The sequence below is a fragment of the Colobus angolensis genome, unplaced genomic scaffold (genome assembly GCF_000951035.1).
Source record: "Colobus angolensis palliatus isolate OR3802 unplaced genomic scaffold, Cang.pa_1.0 Scaffold299, whole genome shotgun sequence".
Lineage (NCBI taxonomy): Eukaryota > Metazoa > Chordata > Mammalia > Primates > Cercopithecidae > Colobus > Colobus angolensis.
In genome coordinates this window covers 3,166,648-3,190,096 of record NW_012116254.1, presented here as the reverse complement: position 1 = coordinate 3,190,096, position 23,449 = coordinate 3,166,648, and the positions used below count along the sequence as shown (strand labels likewise).

Genomic DNA, 23,449 nt, shown 5'->3' with positions numbered 1-23,449 from the left:
CCCTGGCCAATCCTAAGAGCCCCGGCTATGCCCCTAAGATCTCACAAACTGCCTGAGCAGCTGCTCAGCCTGATGGACTTTAGATCCCACGTCATCCATATCCATCTGCTAGCCAGCCCTTTCCCAGGTTCCCTAACCATAACCCTTCCCTGGTTTCGTAGCAATGCCAAAAATTCTCCCATGAAATAGTTGCCCTTCCAGCCTAAGCCTTTGGCCCTGTTTAGCCTTCAGGCTGTGCTCAATCATGGAGCCCAGTGAGGGAGTATTTGCTGGGCTCTTCCCTAAGGACACCCTTTTACAACAGGCAGGAACAGAAGGAAACCAGAAAAGGAAGGACATGAGGGGCAGCCAAAGGGGGCCCTTCCCAGACACCACTCCCTCAGCTGCTGAGCAGAGGCTCCTTTGAGTAGATGAGCAGCAAAAATCCTGGGTCACACAACAGCCCTGTCCCTGTGAGCTCAAAGGTGGGCACCTCTCCAAAGGGTGGGAATCCTGAGCTCAAAGGCGGGCACCTCTCCAAAGGGTGGGAATCCTACTGTGTCAACTGAGGTGTCTGGAGGGGGTCTGGGGCACCTGGAAGGATGTGGCTAGTGAGTTGGGAAGACTGAAGGACAAATAAGGGCCTTCACTTTAGATGGTTTTACACCAAACAGAGGAAGTCCATCAAGGTTAATTGGGGTTCAGCCTGGAATGAAGGGTGAGGGTGTAAATGTAATCTCCTTGCAGTCTTCCAGAAGAAAAGCTTGTTTCTCCTCCCCTTTTCCTTACACCTGTCCCACCATAAAATCTCCATAAAATGAAGACACTTGGCTAAATTCAAAGAGTGAAAATTAAAGAGACATGCAAAGCAAAGAATTCTAAAGCTCTTCTGATCTGCAAAATCGTGCTCCTGGCAAGAGTAAGGAATTGAAAGATTATTTGGGAAAATCTCAGTGTGTGACATGAATGTGACATGAGCACCCCTTACAGTTTCCATTATGCCCAGAGGGACAGATGGGGCTTCAATTAGAGGAGGAGGGATATGGGGCTGACTTTGGGATAACTTTTTCATTTCTAATAATTGTAAAATGCACACAGAGCAAGTTATCAGAAGAAATTGTCTCTGTTTCATCACCACCTTTAAGACGAGCAGTAGTTAGTTCTCAATTTGCAATATTTAAGTCTCAGCCCCCATTGGCGATGGCCTCTGTTTTTAAAAGACATAAAAATATGTCTTGTATTCAAGGAAGCATGATGATTGCCATGCAGAGCCACATCTCCAGTGCCACCTGCATTACCCCAGGGCCTTATCAGCAGTATCATCTGGAATCAGTCAGCAGTCAAGCAATCAGTCAGCATTGAAGGTCGAATTGTACATGCGGCACTGTGGGAAGAGCAGTAAGGAATAAAGATAGAGCATCTCTGAGATGATGAGGTCATTCAGCAGGAAAATAATAATAGCAACAAAAGCAGCATTACCTTCTATTTGCCTACTGCTTTACAGTTGGCAGTAGCATTACCCAATTCAGGGCACTGTGTTCAGTTTTGCAGATGGCAAATAGAAAAATGCGAATGATGCCATCTAGAGTTGTGTGGTGCACTGCCTGCCCCACCATTCGCAATGGCCCTGTCACGCACAGAACCTCATTTAAAGCTTTTCAGGTATGGAATTCTTTTTCCATTTTAAATTGATTTCACATCCATTTGGTCTTCATCACAGTTTTGTGAGATTACAGGGCTAGTGTTATTCTCCAGACCACAGGTAAGGAAACCAAGTTCTAGAAAGGAACTGGGACTATTCTAGGTGACGGGTAGAATGAGATTAGAACCCAGCACTGGTAGCTCTTGGTTCAGGGCCATTTCTACTAGTCAAACCCACTTAACCCAGTCTTTCAGAAACACATCTGGGATGCAAGAGATGGGCTGGTGGAGAGCTGCTGAGAGCAGAGGGGCTGCTGAGTAAAGGCCTCATCTTCTCCCTCACCCCAAACCTGGCCTCTGGCCTGGCCCAGCCCTCCCCAATGGCCAGCTTCCCTTCTTCATGCCCCTCCTCTCCACACCCAGGTTTGAGCGGGAGCAGAATGACACCTTCATCATGGAGATCCTAGACATTGCTCCATTCACCAAGATGCGGATCAGGATTGATGGCTTGGGCAGCCGGCCAGAGTGGTTCCTGGAGAGGGTAAAATGTCTAGACCCTCACTCTTCCTTCCAGCCACCACCCACCCCTTCCCCCCTATTCCTCTGGCTTGTCAATGGACCTTGTTAAAACAAATGTCACGGTAAAGGATCATTACATGAACCCAGCCCATATGATTCAGTACGCCCTTTGGCATGAATTAATCCGAGAATGTCGTTTTATTTATTTGTGTCCAGTGAGAACTGAAGCAACTGTCAGGTAATTCAACATGAGCTGTCAACTTTACGTGGACAGAGACCCGAGGAAGGGGAGGGGTGGTGTGGGCTTCCTTCAGGACAGCAGCTGGGAGGGTTGAGAGAGGAGGAGCAAGGCCTGGGGCAGAGAGGGGCTGCCATGGTGGGAACTTCAGGCAGGACGGCAGAAAGCTTACTGGGGCCTCTGTGATCATGGAGTTAGGCAGCTGCCTCTTTTTCCATTGTGGCCCTCTGAGTCTGAGCTTGGTTGTCAGCACCCTGCCTGAGGATCCTGGATCCTTGGGCTCTCAGTTGGGCTGAAGCCAGCCTTGGGGATGCGATGCTGGGATCTTCAAGGAGCAACAGCAGCACAGGATTTCTTATTTCTGCCTCCATCCTCCCACTCTTCTCAGCATACATATGCACGGGCACATGTGCACACACACACATGCACATGGCCACAGACTCAGTTTCCACCGAGAAAGGAAGGCAGCTGCTCCTTCTCAGGACCTCTCATCACTTCCTCACCTTCCCCAGGCTGTGCGGCTCTGTGCCTCCAGGGTGCCCAGAGGAGAGTCATTAACACTTGCTGCTCCAGGGCAGAGAGAAGAGCATCCAGGGCAAAGGGCTAAGCTTCACTGATTTTGATGAGAACCACCATGATATTAGGAGTCCAACGGCTTTCCATGCTAAGAGTGGCTCCAAAACTGGTGGCCCCTGGCAGCCAGGAGGAGCCTCACCTGCAGCCCCACACTCACAAAGGCAATGACTATGCTGACGAAGATGACCTTCCTGCAGCCTCCGTGTCACACAAGGTCCTAGGCACACCAACATGTGTGCATCCTCCCTACATAATGTGTGTTAGAATCAGGCAGCATAACAAAGCACCACGGACTAGAGGCTTGGAACAACACACATTTATTACCCCCTCACTGTCATAGAGGCAGAAGTCCAAGGTGAAGGTGTCGGCAGGGCCACACTCCCTCTAGGGAAGCATCTGTTCTGGGCCACTCTCCTGGCTTCTGGCAGTTCCCTGGCTCAGGGCAGCATCTTACCAGTCTTCACATGGTGTTCTGGGTGCTTGTCTGGGTGGTATAAGATTGGACTAGGGCCCAGTCTAATGACCTCATCTGAACTGATTATACCTACAACAATCCCCTTTCTAATAAGGTCACATTCTGAGGGACTGTGGGTTAAGAATTCAACATATGAACTCTGGGGGAATACAATTTCACCCATAACACAAAGCTCTGCAGTCCCCTGCCTGAGTCAGCCCATGCATCCTCATCTACCAGAGGCCAGCTGTCCTGCATTGCCTCAGGCTCCTCCTCCCCTGTTCAGCCATTAGCAGATTTTCTTGAGTCAAAAATATGGGGCCCACACCAAGGACTATCCTGCAGATGTCAGCACTCTGCTCCCAGATGTTTGTGGCTGACGGGCTGGGTTGATCTGTTTTTCTGTCACTCATTCAGCAAACATCTCTTGTGCACAGTGACAGGTACCTCTGAGGATAAAGTTTTAGGTGAATTGCCCATTCCCAAATCCCAAGCTAGGGCAGTCCTCGTGAGGACTTCAAATCCCATGGCAAGCACACAGGACAGGGCCTTTGTCCTGGAAAGGGCCCTTTCCACACCTCCTAGGTCTCAGTCACAAGCGCTTGTCTCAGGTCTGGGATCTCCAGGGTTGGGATTTGGGGAGGGGCCGCATGGGCCAGTGGGTGCTGGTGGAGGTGAGAGAGGGCAGGGCATTCCCATGGTGGCTCCCTTTCCCCCAGATCCTACTGAAGAACATGAACACTGGAGACCTGACTATGTTCTACTATGGAGACTGGCTGTCCCAGCGGAAGGGGAAGAAGACCCTGGTGTGTGAAATGTGTGCCGTTATCAATGAGGAAGAAATGATGGAGTGGACCTCCTACACCGTCGCAGTTAAGACCAGCAACATCCTGGGTGGGTTGGGGGTCCCTCACACCTCCTGCTCCCTTGCCCCTCCAACCCTCAAATTCGGTCTGAGGCCCTGGTTTCTGGTCAGGGCATTTTTCTTTATATGGCCTTCCAAAATCTAGTCAATCCAAGTCTTCTCCAGTGTGTCACTTTCTGTCTGGACAAAACATTTCCTCCCAGTGAGTGACTGGTTCCCTCCCTCCTCCCTTTGGGAAATAGGGGAGAACATGACTGAGGAGTATGGTCAGCACTTTTGGAAATGGTACATTTCCAGTGGCTCTGGCTTGATGCAGAGCCTTCCCATCTTCCTTCTGCTGCCTGGCACCCCTCGCCCAAGCACCATGCACCTCAGGCATGCTCCGACCCGTGTGCTTGGTGGCCATCTACCGTGTGCCGGCTTTGGTTGTGGGTCTTAGGATACAGATGTGCTGCCCAGGCCCTTGCAGGTCCGACCTTCATTGGAGCAACCACAGTGCAGTGCGGTGATGCTCTGATGGATGCAATACCAAAGTCAAGTCCAGAAACACAAACACAGAAGCCAGGCAGACAGGGCACCCAGAGGAAGGGTCTTCTAATCAAAAGTACTAGCATGTCAAAGGCCAGGAGCTGAGAGGGAACACACTGTCATCTAGGCATGGGGGACATGCTACCTACACTCCCCTATCCCAAGCCTGCTCTCCAGGAGCCATTGCAAGGAATCTGGCAAGCTCATCACATTAATTATAAATGGTGAATGAAGGATTAACTTGTTGGCCATGGTAGCTTACATTTTCAACAGAGAAGCCTCTTGCTAAAGAAATGAAGCTCTCATGGTAGAATCTCAGGCATGAATGATAGGTCAATAAAGCTAGTAAATTTTGTTGGGGGTACCTCCTTTCTTCCTATTCTCACAATGGAATTTTCACCCCTATTGCTTAAAGTTCCAAGTGTCCACAAGTTTTCAGGCCCCTTCATCCCTTTATGATGCACTCAGAAAATAATAAATTCATTGATAACCACAGATGTCTGTCAGAAAAGCTTCGCTGGGTCACCTCTTCCAGAAGCGTTTGCTTTTGATTTGGGCCAATACCTGTATTTGGCTTAAGCAAATGAAACGAAGCTCTAGTGTAGAATGTCAATCAGAGACAGATTTAGGGAGCACCGAACTTCCCTGCTTCCTTCTGAACCCACACTGTGCAGGAGGTAGCCTATGTTTCTAAATTGTAAAGCCAGCCTATATGACACGCCTTTTAAGTTTGGGTGTATTTCCCCAGAAATAGGTGAATTTTGTACTAAACCCTTCACACTTGCTGACCACAACTCCAGTTAGACCAAAAGCTTTTGTAAGGCACAAAGGTAAGATGAAGAAGAGAATTGGAGACCTAGGACATTAACTGACCCTTTCCAACCTCACCCCTGGCCTTCTTGAGTCTGTACTCTGTCCACCTGTACCCCTGGCTCCTCTGAGGAGTCTGGGATCAAGGCCAGAGCAAGAGGGCTGTGTGTCAAAGAGGCTGGCACCCTAAGCCTCACCTTGTGCACCCCCCAGGAGCAGGCACTGATGCCAATGTGTTCATCATCATCTTCGGGGAGAACGGGGACAGTGGGACACTGGCCCTGAAGCAGTCGGCAAACTGGAATAAGTTTGAGCGGAACAACACGGACACATTCAACTTCCCCGACATGCTGAGCTTGGGCCACCTCTGCAAGCTGAGGGTCTGGCACGACAACAAAGGTAGCTCCCACTCAAGGCCAGGTTGGTGGGAGGGCGGCCCTCAGCTCCCCTCCTGAGCCCTCCTTCCCTCCCTGGCATCGCACTGACTCTGATTACCCCAGAGTGGCAGGCAACTGAACACAGTTGATGACCACCACATTGATGCCTCCATCAGTACTGAAGAGACAGTATTTCTGGGCAAATAGTTTTAGAAATGAAGCTTGGTTCCTCCTGCTTTCTCCCTGGGTGATTAGTGGTTCTCCATTGTTTGTGATTTCAGACCATTAATTTGACTTAGTTCAGACATAAAAATGAAGGAAAAAAAAGCTAAATTCATTTCCCATGGATTTTCTATAAACGATTATGTTTGTGCCGAGTGCAGTGGCTCATGCCTGTAATCCCAGAACTTTGGGAGGCTGTGGTTGGAGGATTGCTTGAGCCCCAGGAGTTCGAGACCAGCCTAAGCAACATTGTGAGATCCCATCTTTACAAATTATTTTAAAAAATAGCTGGGCATGGTGGCATGCACCTGTGGCCCCATCTACTTGGGAGGCTGAGATGGGAGGATTGCCTGAGCCCAGGAGGTCAAGGCTGCAGTGAGCTATGATTGTGCCACTGCATTCCAGCCTGGATGACAGAGTGAGACCCTGTCTCAACAAAAAAATAAAAATAAAAATAAAAAAATAGAAAAAGGATTATGCTTGTTCATAATAGTAATCCTAAAGTAGTTGAATTCACTTATAAACATAAACTATGAAATAGGATATAAACCAAGTGAGAAATTTATTTTTAACTATGCAGTGCCTAAGGAATGCTTTGTCATTTCTATAACTGTGATGACATTCATGTTCTTAACATTTCTTTGGTTATCATTTCGCTGTCTGTAAGCCACTCTTTATTTTCTCTGGCTTTGGGCCTATAAGTTCTATTTGGTATAATTATAATAGAGTTGTTAAATATTAAATTCCACCTCCTTGATGCATACTACTTTCTTCATTCACCTCTTTCATCTTCTGTAGAAACATGTCTCTGCAAAGCTATCTGCTCAAAGCCTTCTCTAGCCTTTGCTGGATCTCCCAAATGGCTGCCCAGAGCTGTCCTGAATGTTATGTTGCTCCTCACTTCTTCGAAACCCCCGCTGAAGACTAGCCTATCTCTCATGGTCACTGATGAAACCCAGCTCAGCAGTTTGCAACCTCTCTTCTATAGGAGCTAAACTATTTTACTTTAACATGGATTAAACAGTTAAAATTTTTTCCATAACACAGAATAAGCTCAGACTAGGCATTAATAAGATAGTTTTCAAAGCAATAAAATAACAAATACTTACACAGCACTGCACAGTTTTCAAATTTCAGTGTATCCCACCAGTCATTTATATACAGAACATCTAAAGTATTCATGACATGCCTGGGACTCTGTTAGGTATTAAAGATACAAACATTTGATCCTGAAAAATAGTTTGTGAGGCCAGGTGCTGTGGCTCACACCTGCTATCCCAGCACTTTGGGAGGCTGAGGTAGGCAGATCACTTGAGCCCAGGAATTTGAGACTGGGCAACATGGCAAAACTCCATCTCTACCAAAAATGCAAAAAATAGCCAAGTGTGGTGGCTCATGCCTGTAGTCCCAGCTACTGAGGAGGCTGAGATGGGAGGATCACTTGAGGTCAAGGCTGCAGTGAGCTGTGATTGCATTGCTGCACTCCAGCCTGGGTAACAGTGAGGCCCTGTCTCAAAAATAAAAAATAAAAATAAAAATAAAAATAAAAAATAAGCAAATAGAAACCTTTTTGAATTACTGCAGCAAAAGCACTTTATTGCTCCTCTTTTAACAACCAAGTAATATTGAGACCCAGTGACGTTTGAATGTCTTACTTGGAACTACACAGCAAGGAAGGGAAACAGCCATCACCCAAACCCAGGACTTCTGATGCCTGTTCTAATCCACCGTTCTGTGTGCCAGCCCATCTTGCCAGCCACCATTCTGCACCCTCACCAGCCACTGTGTCAGGTGGTCAAAAAGAGGATGAGGTGATGAAAAGCAGCCTCTTTATCTCTGTTTGCTACACCCCCCAGTATCAGGGTGTATCCGAGGTAGTCTAGTCCAGAAAAGCATGCAGTGGAAGGGAACTCTTCTTCCTCACTTGATCATTCAAGTGGCATTATGAGTCTGTGGAAAGAAGCATACTTTCAAATCATGCTCAAACATCCTTAATGCACCTCTCCACTTTCCCAAGATGCAAACAAAGCAAAGACCCCTGAGTTTTTTTCCCTCCCTCTCATCATCCATTCTGATTGTCTTAGGACTAGCAGCAGGTTTCCCAAGTCTGGTTGAATAATGGTAGCCATAATCATTAGGACCATCTCCTGCCCCAGACACTTCACAAGATCAGGATGAGATCTTCCCATGACACTCAACAGTGATCATGAAGTCAAGACAAGTGTGAAAGCATTGAGCCACATTCTGTGTATCTTCACAGGTCTAATTAGAGGGATTTGACAGATCAGATTAGTAAGGTTGGCAAGCATGGGGGTGTGGAAGGTAGGGACAAGGTCTGTCTACCCTAACTTGCTTGTCTACAGTCCCTCCTGTTAAAGTGGCTAAACCATTGTTTAGGAAGTATGTTCCCAAGAACTATGTCCCTGCCTTAATCAGAAAGAATCACATTATGTCTGTGGGCTTCCAACTCGCTGTCTGGTTACCAGCACACACTGGCAAGATGTCATTGCCGTTGAGGGTAGGAATCATGCCTTATTCATCTCTATCTTCAAAACTGCCTATAACAGCACCTGGAGCATAGTGAGGACTTAATAAATGTTAGTTTAATTGAGACTCCCCCCAGAGAGCTGAGAAATACCAGGTCTTTTAATCCTGTTCTGCCATAACCCCTATCTCAGAAATAGCAGAGACACCAAAGGAATTAGAACCCTGAGAAGGAAGAAGTGGTATCCCCCAGGAGCCTGAGCCCTTCCTCTAAGGCTCACTATGAGACCAGAAGCATGGGGTTCCCTAACATCTTCCCAGTCAGCCCAGAAAACTGGAGAAGGAAGAATTTCATGTAGACTATGATGACCCCACTTTTCCATGCCAGGGCCATTTACAATATGGGCATTTTATTAATGAGGGGTGAGAGTGGAGAATATAGCCAGAAAGACTGAGGATGCTGTGTTAAGGATCATACCCTGTAGAAATCACTCAGCAGTCTTGGGGCACAGGCAGAGGCAAGAGGAGCTGTCCACGGTTCTGACTCCTCTGGCTTGTCTCAACTCTGGACTCCACAAGCTGATCCAGGGTCTTCCCTTGGTGACTATTTTCAACCTGGCCTGCTACAAATATCCAGATGCTTGACAAGATGCTCCAGATTACCATGCATTCCACCCCCAGTTCACAGCAATAAAAGGTAGAGAGTTGCGGATCCAAGATCAGAGCTCATCTCTGCTTCCTGCCTGCAACTCCATCTTATCCAAATCTGAACTCCACCTGATTAACCCCTTTCTTCCCTGGATGGCTTCCCCTTTTACTGCCATACCTTCTGTCTCAGCCTCTTTCTTTAGGATGAACCTTCCAGAGTCCTTTCGGCCATTCCTGCCTGCATGTTGTACCCTTCCTTCCAAACCATCTAAGAAAGTAAAGGCTCATATATTTGAGAAGAAGGTTTAAAAAGTCATGTAATTACATTTCAGGAGTCAGTAATAATGATTGTCTTCAGTGATATGCAAGTTTCCCCCTTTCTTGTTTTCATCCTCCTGCCTGATGTGTCCTCTCCAGAGACAAAATGAGCAGTCCAGGTCCTTTGCAGGCCCAACAGTTCCCTCAGTTTTAATATTTATTTCAGTTAACAAACCAATTACAGCTGGCTCTCACTATTCACAGTAGTTATGCCCTATAATGTTGCTGTGAACTCTGAATAGGCAAACATTGAACCATTGCTCCTGCAGAAAGCACAGGGTTAGGTTCCTGTGAGCCTCTGATCACAACATTTTCACCAACTGACCAATAGATAACCTTGTTTTATGCGTGTTTCTGTTTAAAGACACCTTAGTATTTACTGTTTATTCATTAACATTGAACTCATGACCAACAGCACTATAACTCATGCCTGAGTGAAGCTTATCTAACATGTATCGTCTCTGGAAGGCACACTACAGCATTCTTGCATTTAGAAACACTAAATAGCACTTCAGCTTGAGTATCAAGCACTATGTTTGAGGGCCATTTTAAAACAATAAACTCACTAATAAATAGCACAAAAATGTGAAAACATGGCACTAAATAGACCATGAACAGTACAATTGTTTATGGCATAAAAGATGAAACAAGAAGGCAGTGTTGCCTTGTTCAGCCTCAGCTGAGAACATGTGCATATGGCAACTAAAATTTTTTGCCACTCTGCATATATCTACAAATGACCACATGAGTATTAATTTAGGGTTACAAATAAATTTTGGCAAATAGCCAAATCCACAAAGATGGAACGTGTGAATAATAAGTATTAACTATATATCTATTGAGTACTTACTGTCAGGCATTGTGTTCAGTGCTAGGGACAGAGTAGGGAGCAGCAGACAAGATTCCAGTCATCAGGATGACCTTCTAGCAAAAATTACATGTATTAAACAAGTAATTAATTTAAATAATGATGTGCCTCTAAAATGGAGGTCCACAGGATGCTAGTCTGAGGACTCAGAGAAAACCCCCCTGAAGATGGGATATTTAAGCTGAAACCTCAGGAATGAATAGGAGGAGCTATTAGGTGAAGTGTGGTGTTTGCTAAAAATGAAGGAACACATGTGAGGTAGAGTGAATAGCAAATATAAAAGCCCTAAAATAGAAAAAAATATCTTGATATGTGCCAGAAACTAAAGAAAAATCCAGAATGACTACAAAATAGGGAATAGGGGTGGGAGCTACAATATAGATAGGAACCAGGCCATGCATAATGTTATAAGCCATATCAAGGATTGGGTTTTTATCCTGACTATACTGAGAAGCCATCAAAGCATCTCAAGAACAGGAATCACTCAGAGAAGATCATTCTAGTGTCTGTGGGAGATAGGTTAGATGGAGAAGAAAATAAACTTCAAAAGATGATTAGGAAATTGGTGGGAGAATGTCTTGCAATACGATGATGGCAGTGGGGATGGAGAAAAAGCAGACAGATCTGAGAAATATTTAAGGCAGAGGACTTGTTAAAGGTTTGCCTGAGAAGACTTGAACAAGAATGGTGAGGATGCTGGAGAACTTTCTTCATCTTGATGAGTTTAATTTGAAGGCCTGAGTGACATCTAAGGGGTGATGTCCAGTAACAGTGGGGTCTGGACCTCAGGAGGAAAGCTAGTTGGGAGACTGATCTGAGATAGTAATCTAAAAGTTGTTAGTGCAGAGAGAGTAGTGAAGTCATCAATAAAGAGTGAATAAGAGAGTCTATGGAGAAAGTGAAGCTTGAGGAAAGCAAGGGTGGTGTAGAACAGATTCCTAAGAATTTCAACATTTGAGGTGAGACAATGGAAAAAAAAAAAGGAAGAGAAGGGGGAGGAAGAAAGGAGGAGAAGGAATTACCTCCATCTTTTGTACTTCCAAAGTGGGATGTGCCTGGGGAAGAAACTGACGTCTGGGGAACTCTGTAATGCTGAAAATTGTTCACTGGCCATGAAATCCCAAGATGCAGTATGTCAATTCCCTACTCCATAGTTTCCTGGGCATAAATTTAATAGAGGAAACATGAGGCCTCATTTGCTTCCAAATAGCAAAGCAATTCAAAATATTTAAAATGTTTATTTCTCCCTAGCAAATTTCTAGAATCCCTTGCTTAAAAATATCATTATACAGCCAAATATTTAAGCCACTGTATGTAACAGGGAGAAAGGAAGGGGTGATGAACAGCTTTCTGTAATTTGTGGATTTATGTTTATTAGACAAAAATGCTCCTCACTGCTTCCTCCCCCTGACACACACACACACACACACACACACACATACACACACACAAAGACAGGAAATCTTTTTCACCTAGCCTCACTCTCTCTGCTCTCTGGTCCTTTCTGTAATGTGGAATTGTCTTTGTTCCTGACTATTCTGACCCATCCAAAGAATGGCATGGTACATTCAAGCTTTCAAAAACTAGGGTCTCTCTAAGATTAGCTATTTTCATTCAAAAGGTTTTCTTTGTTATTTTCTCTCTTCCTTTTTCCTAGATCTCTAAACTTTCATTCCAGCCCTTATTTAAATTTCACCTTGCATGAAGTAACTTACATCTTTTGCCCAAGCTAACAGACATTCACAGATACCTAAGAGATAACTTTGCACCTGCAATTCCCTTCCCCTGCTAAATTCTTATGCATCCTTCAAAATCCAGATTAATATCACCTTCTCCATGAAGCTCCCTGATTATCCCAAATGAAGTTAGATGCTCCCTACCCTGTGCTCCTAAACTTCTCTGCTCATACCTCTTTATCTAGCACTCACAATGTTGAATTGTAATTTTCTTGCCAGTCATAACTGGCAGACTTTTGAGTCTCTCAAGGGTAGCAACTTTGATTCACATTTGTATGCTGAAAGCCTGGCATCTAGTAGGTATTTAACAATTATGTGACTAAATAAATAAATTGATGTTGAACATCAGTTTGTAGCAGTTTCTGAATCCTAAATAGATGGCTCCAGAATTCTGTCCTTTTCTAGACTTCCACGTAGATATCTTTCTCCCCTGTAGGTGATTGAGGGGTTTCTAGATGCAGCAATTATATCAGACACACTTGTTAAAGCATTTGTAATTATCCAAGGGTAGGTGTTATGGGTGAAATAGTGTTCCCCACCCACCAATTTCTTCTTCACCAAGAACCTCAGAATGTGATAATATTTGGAAATACGATCTTTGCAGATAGACTTAATTAAGAATCTTGAGATGAGATCACCATGGATTTAGAATGGGCCTTAAATCAATGATGACTTGTGTCTTTATAAAAAGATGAGAGAACATGGAAAGATGCCGAAACAAGAGCATGTGAAGATGGAGGCAGACATTGGAGCTGGAGATAGCAGTGACAATCTGAGGAACACCAAGGATTGCTGGGAGCCACCAAAGCTAGGAAGACACAAGGAAGGATTCTTCTCTAGAGCATTCAGAGAGAGAATTGACCTGCTGACACCTTGACTTCAGACTTCTGGGCTCCAGAACTCTGAAAGAATAAATTTCTGTTATTTTAAGCTACCAAGCTTGTGGTAATTTTTTTGATGGCCTAGGAAAATAATATGGTAGGTAAGAACCTTCTGGGGAAGAATAAAGACTTTCCTAGGGTCTCAATATGAACAATCTGCCTCACGATTTGCTACTGGGTGGAAAATGTTCAAGGCCACTGGACCAAGATAAAACTCACCAAATCAGAGTGCAGTCCCATCTGAGAGCCTAGAGTCAGCAGGGTTTAACTGCAGTAGCTTAAGGCATAGCAAGGCTAGGTGGCCCAGAGTCCTAACACTAAAGTTGGTGTCAAGTAGTGATCTGTTTAGCAAGATCATTGCTCCTAACTTTTACAACTGGTGTCTCCACAGCCCTGAAATTAGTTTGGTAATAACTGGGGCACAGAAACCAATTATTCCCCTAGACATGAAAAAGAGAGGAAACCCAGACCTGAAAGGCATTGTAGATTATTTTCTGATCCCACTCTGCAATTGTCATTTAATTCCAGCCACAGAGACCTCTGCCTTGTGACCTAACTCCCACCGTGCATTCTGCCATGATTATATCTGCCTGTCTGTGGTTTAGAAGCTCTCTTATGTCCTCACTTCCTTACTGAAAGTTCTTCCTATTGCCCTGACTTGCTTGAGCCCACTCCCAGAACAGTCGACATATCTGTAACTACATGTGTATTCTGTTTCTTTTACTTGAGCGTTCGCTCCACAGGTACCATTGTCTTGTTCATGTTCTTTCCCTAATGCCTATCACATTGCCTATAATATAATAAGGACTTAATATATTTTTGTATAATTTAATTATACTTATACTTCTCTTTCAGACCCTTCCGTGTCTTTTCATGCTTCAGTTATAGGGAACTCAGTTTTCCCCAGAATCAGTGTTCCTTTTGCCTTAGTGCTTTTTAAAAAAGCTGAGTCCTGGCCATGAAACTCAGACTCATGACTAAGTCCTCCAGTGCCAGCTGCCCCTCCTCCCAGACACTAATTGCACACATATCCAGACTTTCTCAGTTTTCTTGATGCATTTTTCTACCATGCAGAAACGTGACTCCAATCAGCCAATTCCTTCCAACTCGTCACGGTCAAAATCTGAAAGAGGCGGGTTCAGCACCGTGGACAGTTCTAAACCACTCCAACCTTGTGACTAGTTACTGTTGTTACTCAGATGCCAGCCTTTCCAAAGAGTTTGACACCCCACCCCACCACCACTTTGAATAGCAAAAGACTATTTGATTGCCTTGGACCCATAATGGCTCTTGGATTTAAAGAAATCCTGAGTGGTTGATGTGATCCTCTTCTCCTTGTAGGCAAAGAAGTGGCCCTCCTCCCCTTCAACAGACATTGGGTCTGAAACCAGGATAATATCACTGGTAGGTCTTCAGGCTCATCAAGAAAAGGAATATTTCTGCATCCTCATTTTTTTACTTTATTTTTGAGACGGAGTCTCACTCTGTCGCCCAGGCTGGAGTGCAGTGGGGCCATCTCTGCTCACTGCAACCTCCACCTCCCAGGTTCAAGTGATTCTTCTGTCTCAGTCTCCCGAGTAGCTGGGATTACAGGCGTGTGCCACCATACCCAGCTAATTTTTGTATTTTTAGTAGAGGCAGGGCTTCATCATTTTGGCCAGGCTGGTCTCAAACTCCTGACCTCAAGTGATCCACCCGCCTCAGCCTCCCAAAGTGCTGGGATTACAGGCATGAGCCACAGTGACTGGCCTTTCTGTATCCTTATTGAGCCCATGTGGTTGAAATACTAGGTTTAGGAGAGGGACAGAGAGGACAGACAGGTTTTGTGTCCAACTTCCTTTTAATGGTAACTTTCTCCTCCAGGGATGGAAGTTTAAATGTTAATACAAGCTAAGATGGCTAAACATGTCCTTAGCCTCTCTCTATGTCACACTTTTTATGTTTATTTAAAATTTTTTTCCAGATACCTTACACTTTCCTTGCATAGACATTTATGAGGAAAAATATATTTTGTTTGAGAGTCTTCTACAATAAAGATGGGGATTTCTGAACAAATACCATATAAATCAGATGACAAATGCTTAGTTAACTTAAAGCATAGCAATCTTCTCTTTCTCTGAATCTACCTTTCAACCTTTTTTGTCTATTCAATAGTTCTTTTTTAGTGAAAAATTTTAAACATGCACAAAAATGAATGGAATAGTGTAATAAACTTCCACATAGCCATCACCCAAGTTCAAGAATTATGAATTATTGATTCATAATTGAATCTATTGATTATTGAACTATCATATTTGAACTATTGAAATTTGTCACATCAGCTTCATTTTTCATACCTTTTTATTTTTTTTGGTTGCTGGGGGATATAAAATCAAATCCTAAACTTCATGTCATGTCAGCCCAAACATAGTGTGTGTTTATTTATTTATTATTTATTTATTTATGGAGTCTCACTCTGTCACCTAGGCTGGAGTGCAGTGGCACCATCTTGGCTCACTGCAACCTCTGCCTCCTGGGTTCAAGCAATTCTCCTGCCTTAGCCTCCTGAGTAGCTGGAATTACAGGTGCACACCACCACACCTGGCTAATTTTTGTATTTTTAGTAGAGACAGGGTTTCACCGTGTTGGTCAGGCTGGTCTCTTTTTAAAATGAACATTTTCTTACAAAATTACACCACCATTATCATACTTAACAATGATTTATTTGTATTGTTCAACTTCCACTCCATGGAGAATTTTCCCAATACTATGTAATATATAAATTTTCTTAATATTGTGTATGGAATATATGGAAAATAAGTAAATTTCCTCAGTACTGTATACTGAGTAAGTTTGTGAGGAATACAATGTATTGAGGAAATACAATTTATTGATGTAATATGAAGTACACAGAAGTCCAATTATTATTGGTGCTAACATCGAACAGTGGATATAGGGACTGCCAGCCTGACTACTCCACTATAAAGTTTCCTCATAACTCTTCATCTAATGGACTCACCCAGTGATGATCAATTAGGGTTACAAATGGCGATTTTCTAATTCTTTCATTTCTTATTCATTTAGTAGCTAGAATTTTTCTGTTAAAAAAGTCTCTCAGGCTATTTGATTACAATAAAATATAGTTCATAGAGGAAAATCAAGACAAGTGATTAATTCTCCATAATTCCAATTACCCACATAGCTTTTATAATACTGAACAAATTATAACCAGAGTATTTATTTTCTAAATTATCTTGTTCTTCATGCCTTCTTTGGTTAAATTAAGGCTCTGAGGAAAGAAAGAATTTATGTGTTTTCTTTTGAAAAATATAAATTCATAGAAATATTAGGTTGGTGCAAAAGTAATTGCAGTTTTTGCCAAAACCACAGTGACTTTTGTACCAGCCTAATATAAAGAACCTCAGAAGTCATCTATTTCAATCCCCACATTGTACAAGTAAGGATACTGAGGCATGGGGATATTATAATGTGTTCAGTTCGGTGTATATGCTGAGACTAAAACCTGATCTGCCAGATTCCAGAGTGTTGCTCTGGATGACCTCTTAGATAATATATGTGAAACAGTATTTGTGGAAAAATAATAGCTAGATTCTCATATTCATACACAGCTAGGGCTCTGTGATGGTTCCATATCTTACTTCACACCATTTATTGATCTTACTAAAGAAATGTGAGTTGCCTAGATGAATCCTTAGCTTGCCAAAGATTATTTTCAAGAATGGAGTTGCTTGGTGAAGAAAATTATCTTCCTACCTGAGAAGAATTTTTAGTGGTTTGTGCTGGAGCAAAGAATTGACAGTTCACTTTAGAAAGTAAAAATCATTGGTCAATTCTATGTTTATTGAATGCTAAGTCCATACCACTGTGATACAATTAAGAGCTCCTAAGATATGATTCTCCTCCCCTAAAATCTCACTAGAGAAGTCAGGCATACACATAAAGCCAGCCACAAAAGTTAGGGCATAGTCATGACCTGAATAGCAGAGATTTCTCAAGACGTCTGTGCTCATGGCCAAGAGAATGGACAAGCAAAAAATACTGACAGCCCGGGGATTTTGGAGGACCTTGCAGAGGAAATGAGGCCTCAATTTTCCAGAGGACAATAGGCGGGTATTTAAAGCAAGGGAAAGCTGGGTGCCATAATGAGAAGAGAGGAAATGCCAAAGGGATGCTTAAATCCATCTCACTGCAATAAGGGATTTGTAAAAGGGCTCTTCCTTATTGAGGTGAGAGATGAGGTGATTGGAGTCAGGCTGAAGAAGGCCCTAAATATGTAAACACAGAGTTGGGCCCTTTTGTTCCATCAGATGTGGAAAGCCACTGGGAAACCACAGGCAGGAGATGGCATGATGAACTCTAGGGAGCAGCTGCCAGTCTCGCTCCCATCCAGAGACTGCCATCTCTTGCCTGAAAAGATTGGGACCTCACACTGGTTCAGAGTTTCTAGGCCTTTTTCTTAAAGAAAACTTTGAAAAATGTGAGATAAAATCATCAATTCTACTAGAACAGGCCAGCCACCACTCACTGCTAGGGCTTTGAATTCTTTTTCCCATCCACTCTTAAAACTTCACCATTAGAGCCATTCTTCCCTATTCAATAATAGTGCACACCCATGCATGCAATAAACACTTATTTAATAATATACCAAGCACTGTTCTAGGCATTGAAACATAGAGATGGACAGGTTACAAAAGGATCCTGTTCTCAAGGGGCTTACAACCTAGTGGAAGAAGACAAACTATACAATATATGAGAAAACAAAAACAAACTTATTTCAGATTGTGAAGTGGGCATGTCATGATTGACAGCAAGTAATTGGGGATTAGGAAGCTTCTGCAAATAGGGTTGTTAACAAAGTCTTTCTCAAAGACAGAATATTTGATCTGACACCTCAGTGATGAGATGGTGTTGACATTCAGAGCCTGGGGAATATAGTTCCAAACAGACCGAATGGTAGATGCAAAGTTTCTAAGAAAAGAGAGGGCTTCACATATCAAGGGATAAAAAGGAGGCCAGTATAGGTGGAACAGAGTAAGTGAAGTTGTGAGTACTATGAAATAAAATCAGAGGAGTGGAAAAGGACCAGATCATGTCAATGCTAATAGTCCTTGGTGAGCAGTTTGCATTTTGTTCTGACAGTGATGAGAAGCCATTGGGGGGTTTTATATGGAGAAGTGAAAAAATCTGATTTATCATTTTAAAAGATGACTATAATGCGTGTGGAAAGATATTAATTATAGCATTGTGTGTAGAAGTACAAGTCTGGATACCAACTAATTAACCATCAACAAGGACAAGATAAATAATTTGGTGGCATGTACATTCAATGAAATACCAGGCAACTATGAAAAAGAATGTCAGTATTTATATTTTGATATAGTTTGTGAGTAAAAGGTGTCAAATAGTGTGGAATGTTTGTTACTTTTGTGTAAAAAAATAAAGTAGAACCCCAAAAAAGAAGACTTTGTAAAGCAACGGATTATTTGTCCATTTCAGATGGTTCCTTCTTGGTCCACTGACATGGCTTGGCTCTGTGTCCCCATCCAAATCTCACCTCAAATTGTAATAATCTCCAGGTGTCAAAGGCAGGACCAGGTGGAGATAATTGAATTGTGGGTGTGGTTTCCACCATGCAGTTCTTGCGATAGTGAGTTCTCACAAGATCTGATGGTTTCATTAGGGGCTTCCCCCTTTGCTCGGCCATCATTCTCTTTCCTGCCACCCTGTGAAGAGTTGCCTTCTGCCATAATTGTAAGTTTCCTGAGGCCTCCCCCACCACGCAGAACCATGAGTCAATTAAACCTCTTTTCTTTATAAATTACCCAGTCTCGGGTATTTCTTCACAGCAGCATGAGAACAGACTAATACGTCCGCTAAGGCCAGGTAGGATATTCACCATGTGGCTAGAGCTGGACACTCAGTTAGCCATTGCTGTACCTGTGAATCCATCTACCCATCTACTATCCTGCTGTCATCACGAGCAAAAACCAGACATATGACATCAGCCTGCCAGAGCCACCTGTTCCCAGTTGCATGTTTGATAGGTTCTTAGTGGGAGAAAGTCATGGCAAGATCCCTGTCAATCACACCCAAAATTTCCAAAACAAGGCGATTAAGTGAGCAGCAAGCACAAAGCTCATGGAAGGAGTTTCTCTGAAGAATTCTAATTTGAAAATTGTGGATGGGGTCAGACAATGCCAATTTTTGAGAGGACGGGGAAAGGGGGCCACAGTGGGAAGAGAGGCAGCCTGCCACTGAGCACCAGGGCAACCCAGGCCAGACAGGCTCCTACTCTGGTTGTCTTCATCCATGCAGTGGGGGCAATGAATTATATGTGGATAAAGGTAAAGCCATCCTAGAATCCACCCTTCCCCTTAGCTCACTGATTTTCTCTGTCACCATTCTGGCTGGAGCCCAGGAAGTGTAATTGGGTAGTGAAAACCATGTGGGGTATAGAGCACAACAAATGGTGCACTCCAGCAACAGAAACAATCTCGTGATGGCCCACGTCTCCAGGTAATGCCATCCTCCTCCACTAGCATACTCATGCACACACTTACACATGCAATCACATGTTCAAACTTCCCATTGATTTCCTATTGCCACGATTCTGTAGAAAGACCTCCCTGACTCTGGTCCTGATACATTGAATCAGTAGTTCTCAAGGTGTCCCTCTAGGACCAGCAGCATTGACCTCACCTGGGAGCTAGTTAGAGATGGGCATTCTTAAACCCCACCACAAACCTACTGAATCAGAAACTCTGGGAGTAGGGCTCAATAATCTATAGTTTAACAAACCCTCCAGGTGATTGTGATACAGGCCCAGGTTCTCAGTCTTAGTTACACATTGGAATCACCCGGAGAGCCTTAATGACTACTGATGCCTAGGTCCCACTCCAGAGGTCTGTAGCAATCAAACTGTGTAAGAGCTGGATAGTAGAATCTGTGTGTGTGTGTGTCTTCTGTCACACACACACACACACACACAGTGAGGATGAACGGTGGGAGGAGGACAAAAACTTTTCACCTGGACACCTTCCAATAGAATCAACAACTTACCACCTTTTTCTCTGCCTTCTTCTTTACCTGTCTCTTCCTTCCTATATTCCACTCCAGAAGTGTTTGAGCACTGCTTCAGCAGGTCTTCTCTGCCTCATTTCCAGACTGCATGCATTGAGGCTTGCTAAGTAGTTTAATCTTGGAAAGCTAGCAGTTGCACTGGAAGCAGAAGGTCTCGTCTTCATGACACTATCAGGAAGCATCTCAGCAGCCATTTTGCAAATTTACAGGTGGAATTGGCCCTAATGTAGAAAAATTGAAGGATTAATTGAGTTAAAAAACAAATTTATTGTTAAAATAACTTACTGCTGGGTGCGGTGGCTCATGCCTGTAATCCCAGCACTTTGGGAGGCTGAGGTAGGTGGATCACCTGAGTTCAGGAGTTTGAGACCAGCCTGACCAACATGGAGAAACCTCGTCCCTAATAAAAATACAAGGTTAGCCAGGTGTGGTGGTGCATGCCTGTAATCCCAGCTACTCGGGAGGCTGAGGCAGGAGAATTGCTTGAACCTGGGAGGCGGAAGTTGCGGTGAGCCAAGATCATGCCATTGCACTCCAGCCTGGGGAACAAGGGTAAAACTCCATCAAATAAATAAATAAATAAATGACCACTGTTTTTTATTTTAATTTTTTTTTTTTTTTTGAGATGGAGTCTTGCTCTCTTGCCCAGGCTGGAGTGCAGTGGCCAGATCTCAGCTCACTGCAAGCTCCGCCTTCCGGATTCACGCCATTCTCCTGCCTCAGCCTCCCGAGTAGCTGGGACTACAGGCGCCGGCCACCACGCCCGGCTAGCTTTTGTATTTTTTAGTAGAGATGGGGTTTCACCGTGTTCGCCAGGATGGTCTCGATCTCCTGACCTCATGATCCGCCCGTCTCGGCCTCCGAAAGTGCTGGGATTACAGGCTTGAGCCACTGCACCCGGCCCTGACCACTGTTTAACACAACAGAAGTGTTTTAAAATTTAGCTTAACTCTATTGGTGCTGTTTTCCACTTCAGTGAAGACCTGTGTTTACAAAACATAAGTACTTTTTCAATCTGGAATGATGCTATACTAGGACCACCAATGTGTATTCCCTGCTGAGCCTTAACATGTGTCCCCTGTGATTTGGGTGACTGCAAGTGTCGTCTATCTTTTTGTGCCTCTTTGTGCTTTAAGACCCTTGGAGTTTCCTTGTGGACATAGAATGAGCAGCAAGTAACCTGCCAAACCACGGGGATTTCCTCCTGCATAGGGTCCTTTGGTTCTAAGGGTTCTCAAGGACTTTGAAGAGAAGAGAGTAACTGAACCAGTGCATGGTATAAGGAGCATGCAGCTGTCACATGCATGCTATTTACACCGTGCAGGCAAGTGCACATCAATTCATATTTGATAGCTGTGCTATGGTGGGCACACTTCCGAGGGAAGCCCTGCCAATTTTAACAAGGGCAGCTATGTGTTCAATATTAGCAACTTACACAAAAGAAATAGCAGCTTTGGATTTGTTCTACGATTGTTGAACAGCTTAGCCAAGTCATGACACATTCATTCATTCAGCATTCATTGAGCAACTGCTACTTGCCAGTCATTACACTAGGCATGAGAGAAACGAAAACAAGTAAGACCTACTTACTGCCTTCAAGAGCTCATGGCTTGGAGGATGAGACACATGTAAATACTGACAACACAAGGTGGTCAGGATGTGGCCACGGCAGATGCAGGGGTCTATAGGAGCATGGAGAACACCTGATGCAGGCCTAGTGGGTCATCAGGGGACATCAGGGAAGGCTTCCTGGAGGAGTTGACACCTAAACTGATTCTGGAAAGATAATGGGCATGGACTAGGTAAATACTGGTGTCAGGAAGTAATAGAAGTCATCCTTCATCTTAGTGAGCTCCAGAAAATTCTATTTTGGGTCAGAGATCTCAATTATGAATCTAATGAAAGCCATGAGCTCTCCCCCTGGTAAAATGTTCATGTATAATTACAGCACAATTTCTTGGGGTCATGGACTGCTTAAGTTCCATACACAGATCCTCTAGGGTTCATGAACCCCAAGTTAAGGGCTTTGCAGAAAATTATATCCTCTGTGCTGGAGGAACCCTCCGAGACCACCTAACCCAACCCCTCACTTTATCAACAAGGAGATCAAGGCCCAAAGGGACAGATAACTTGTTCAGGGCCACACAGCCAGTGGGTTGTGGGGATGTAGAAGTCTGAAAGGGGAGGGAAGGCACGTCCAGCTTCCAGTCCCCATGGTGTCTTTTCCACAGGGGTATTTCCTGGCTGGCATCTGAGCTATGTTGATGTGAAGGACAACTCCCGCGACGAGACATTCCACTTCCAGTGCGACTGCTGGCTCTCCAAGAGTGAGGGTGACGGGCAGACGGTCCGCGACTTTGCCTGTGCCAACAACAAGATCCATGATGAGCTGGAAGAGACCAGTATGTGGGGGAGAGCATTGGCTCAGGAGGGAGGCAGGGAATGATGCTGGAATAAGAAGACACTGTTCCAGCTGGAGGGGGGTCAGATGCCCGATGCAGGGAATAATATGGAGAGATGCATGAGGAAACATCCTAACTGCTATTTGGTGAAACTGGAACTGCTAAGAAACATTGATGCCAGCTCATGGCTCAGAATCACAGGGACTAATTAGGTAGCAGGAAAACCCACTGGGGACAAGCTGACCCTGACCTGAAGGCTGAGCTGGGTGGTTTAGTGTGGAGTCCTCTCTGGTTTATTTTTATAACATGGACATCATCCAACTGATGCCTGTGGCAACAGCTGCCTAATCAACACTTCCTAGAAACAGAATGCAGGGGAAGCCAGTATCTCCAGCAGCGGCTTTCCTTTTGTCCCTTCCTCAGGGGATATTTAAAGGGGAAGAGTAATTGATCCTGAGGGGATGGCCATCAAAGCCTAGGGAGATGTGCCTCTCACAGATGCCAGGGTCTGGGCCCAACAGATTGGAAGAGGCTTGCCAAAGGCAGAGCCTGATATGAGAAATGCATTTTTCCAATCTTAGTTATTAAGGCAGCACTAGCTTCAGTAAGAGGCAAACCCCTAAATCTCAGTGCCTTCACACAACAAAACATTTTTCACTCCTTTTATACCCAGTCCAGTATGTGTGTTTGGTGGGAGGTCTTCCATGGAGTGATTTAGGGACCCAAGCTCCTTCTATCTGTATCTCAGTCATTTCTAATGTGTGGCTTCCATATTTCTTGCAAATGGGAAAAGAGCATGGAGAAGGCACACTCCCCTAATAGA

At 44.1% G+C, this 23,449-nt stretch overlaps 1 protein-coding gene across 5 annotated transcripts in view; it reads left to right on the top strand.

The window, feature by feature from the left end:
- LOXHD1 (lipoxygenase homology domains 1) overlaps positions 1–23,449 on the top strand; it is a 185,779-nt gene that overhangs the window by 149,464 nt on the left and 12,866 nt on the right. For all 5 annotated transcript variants that reach the window (XM_011949344.1, XM_011949345.1, XM_011949348.1 and 2 more), the window contains 4 exons: positions 2,044–2,161; positions 4,127–4,301; positions 5,824–6,009; positions 22,456–22,626. In XM_011949344.1, the coding sequence (XP_011804734.1) occupies positions 2,044–2,161; positions 4,127–4,301; positions 5,824–6,009; positions 22,456–22,626 (650 nt within the window). The remainder of the gene's footprint in view (positions 1–2,043; positions 2,162–4,126; positions 4,302–5,823; positions 6,010–22,455; positions 22,627–23,449) is intronic.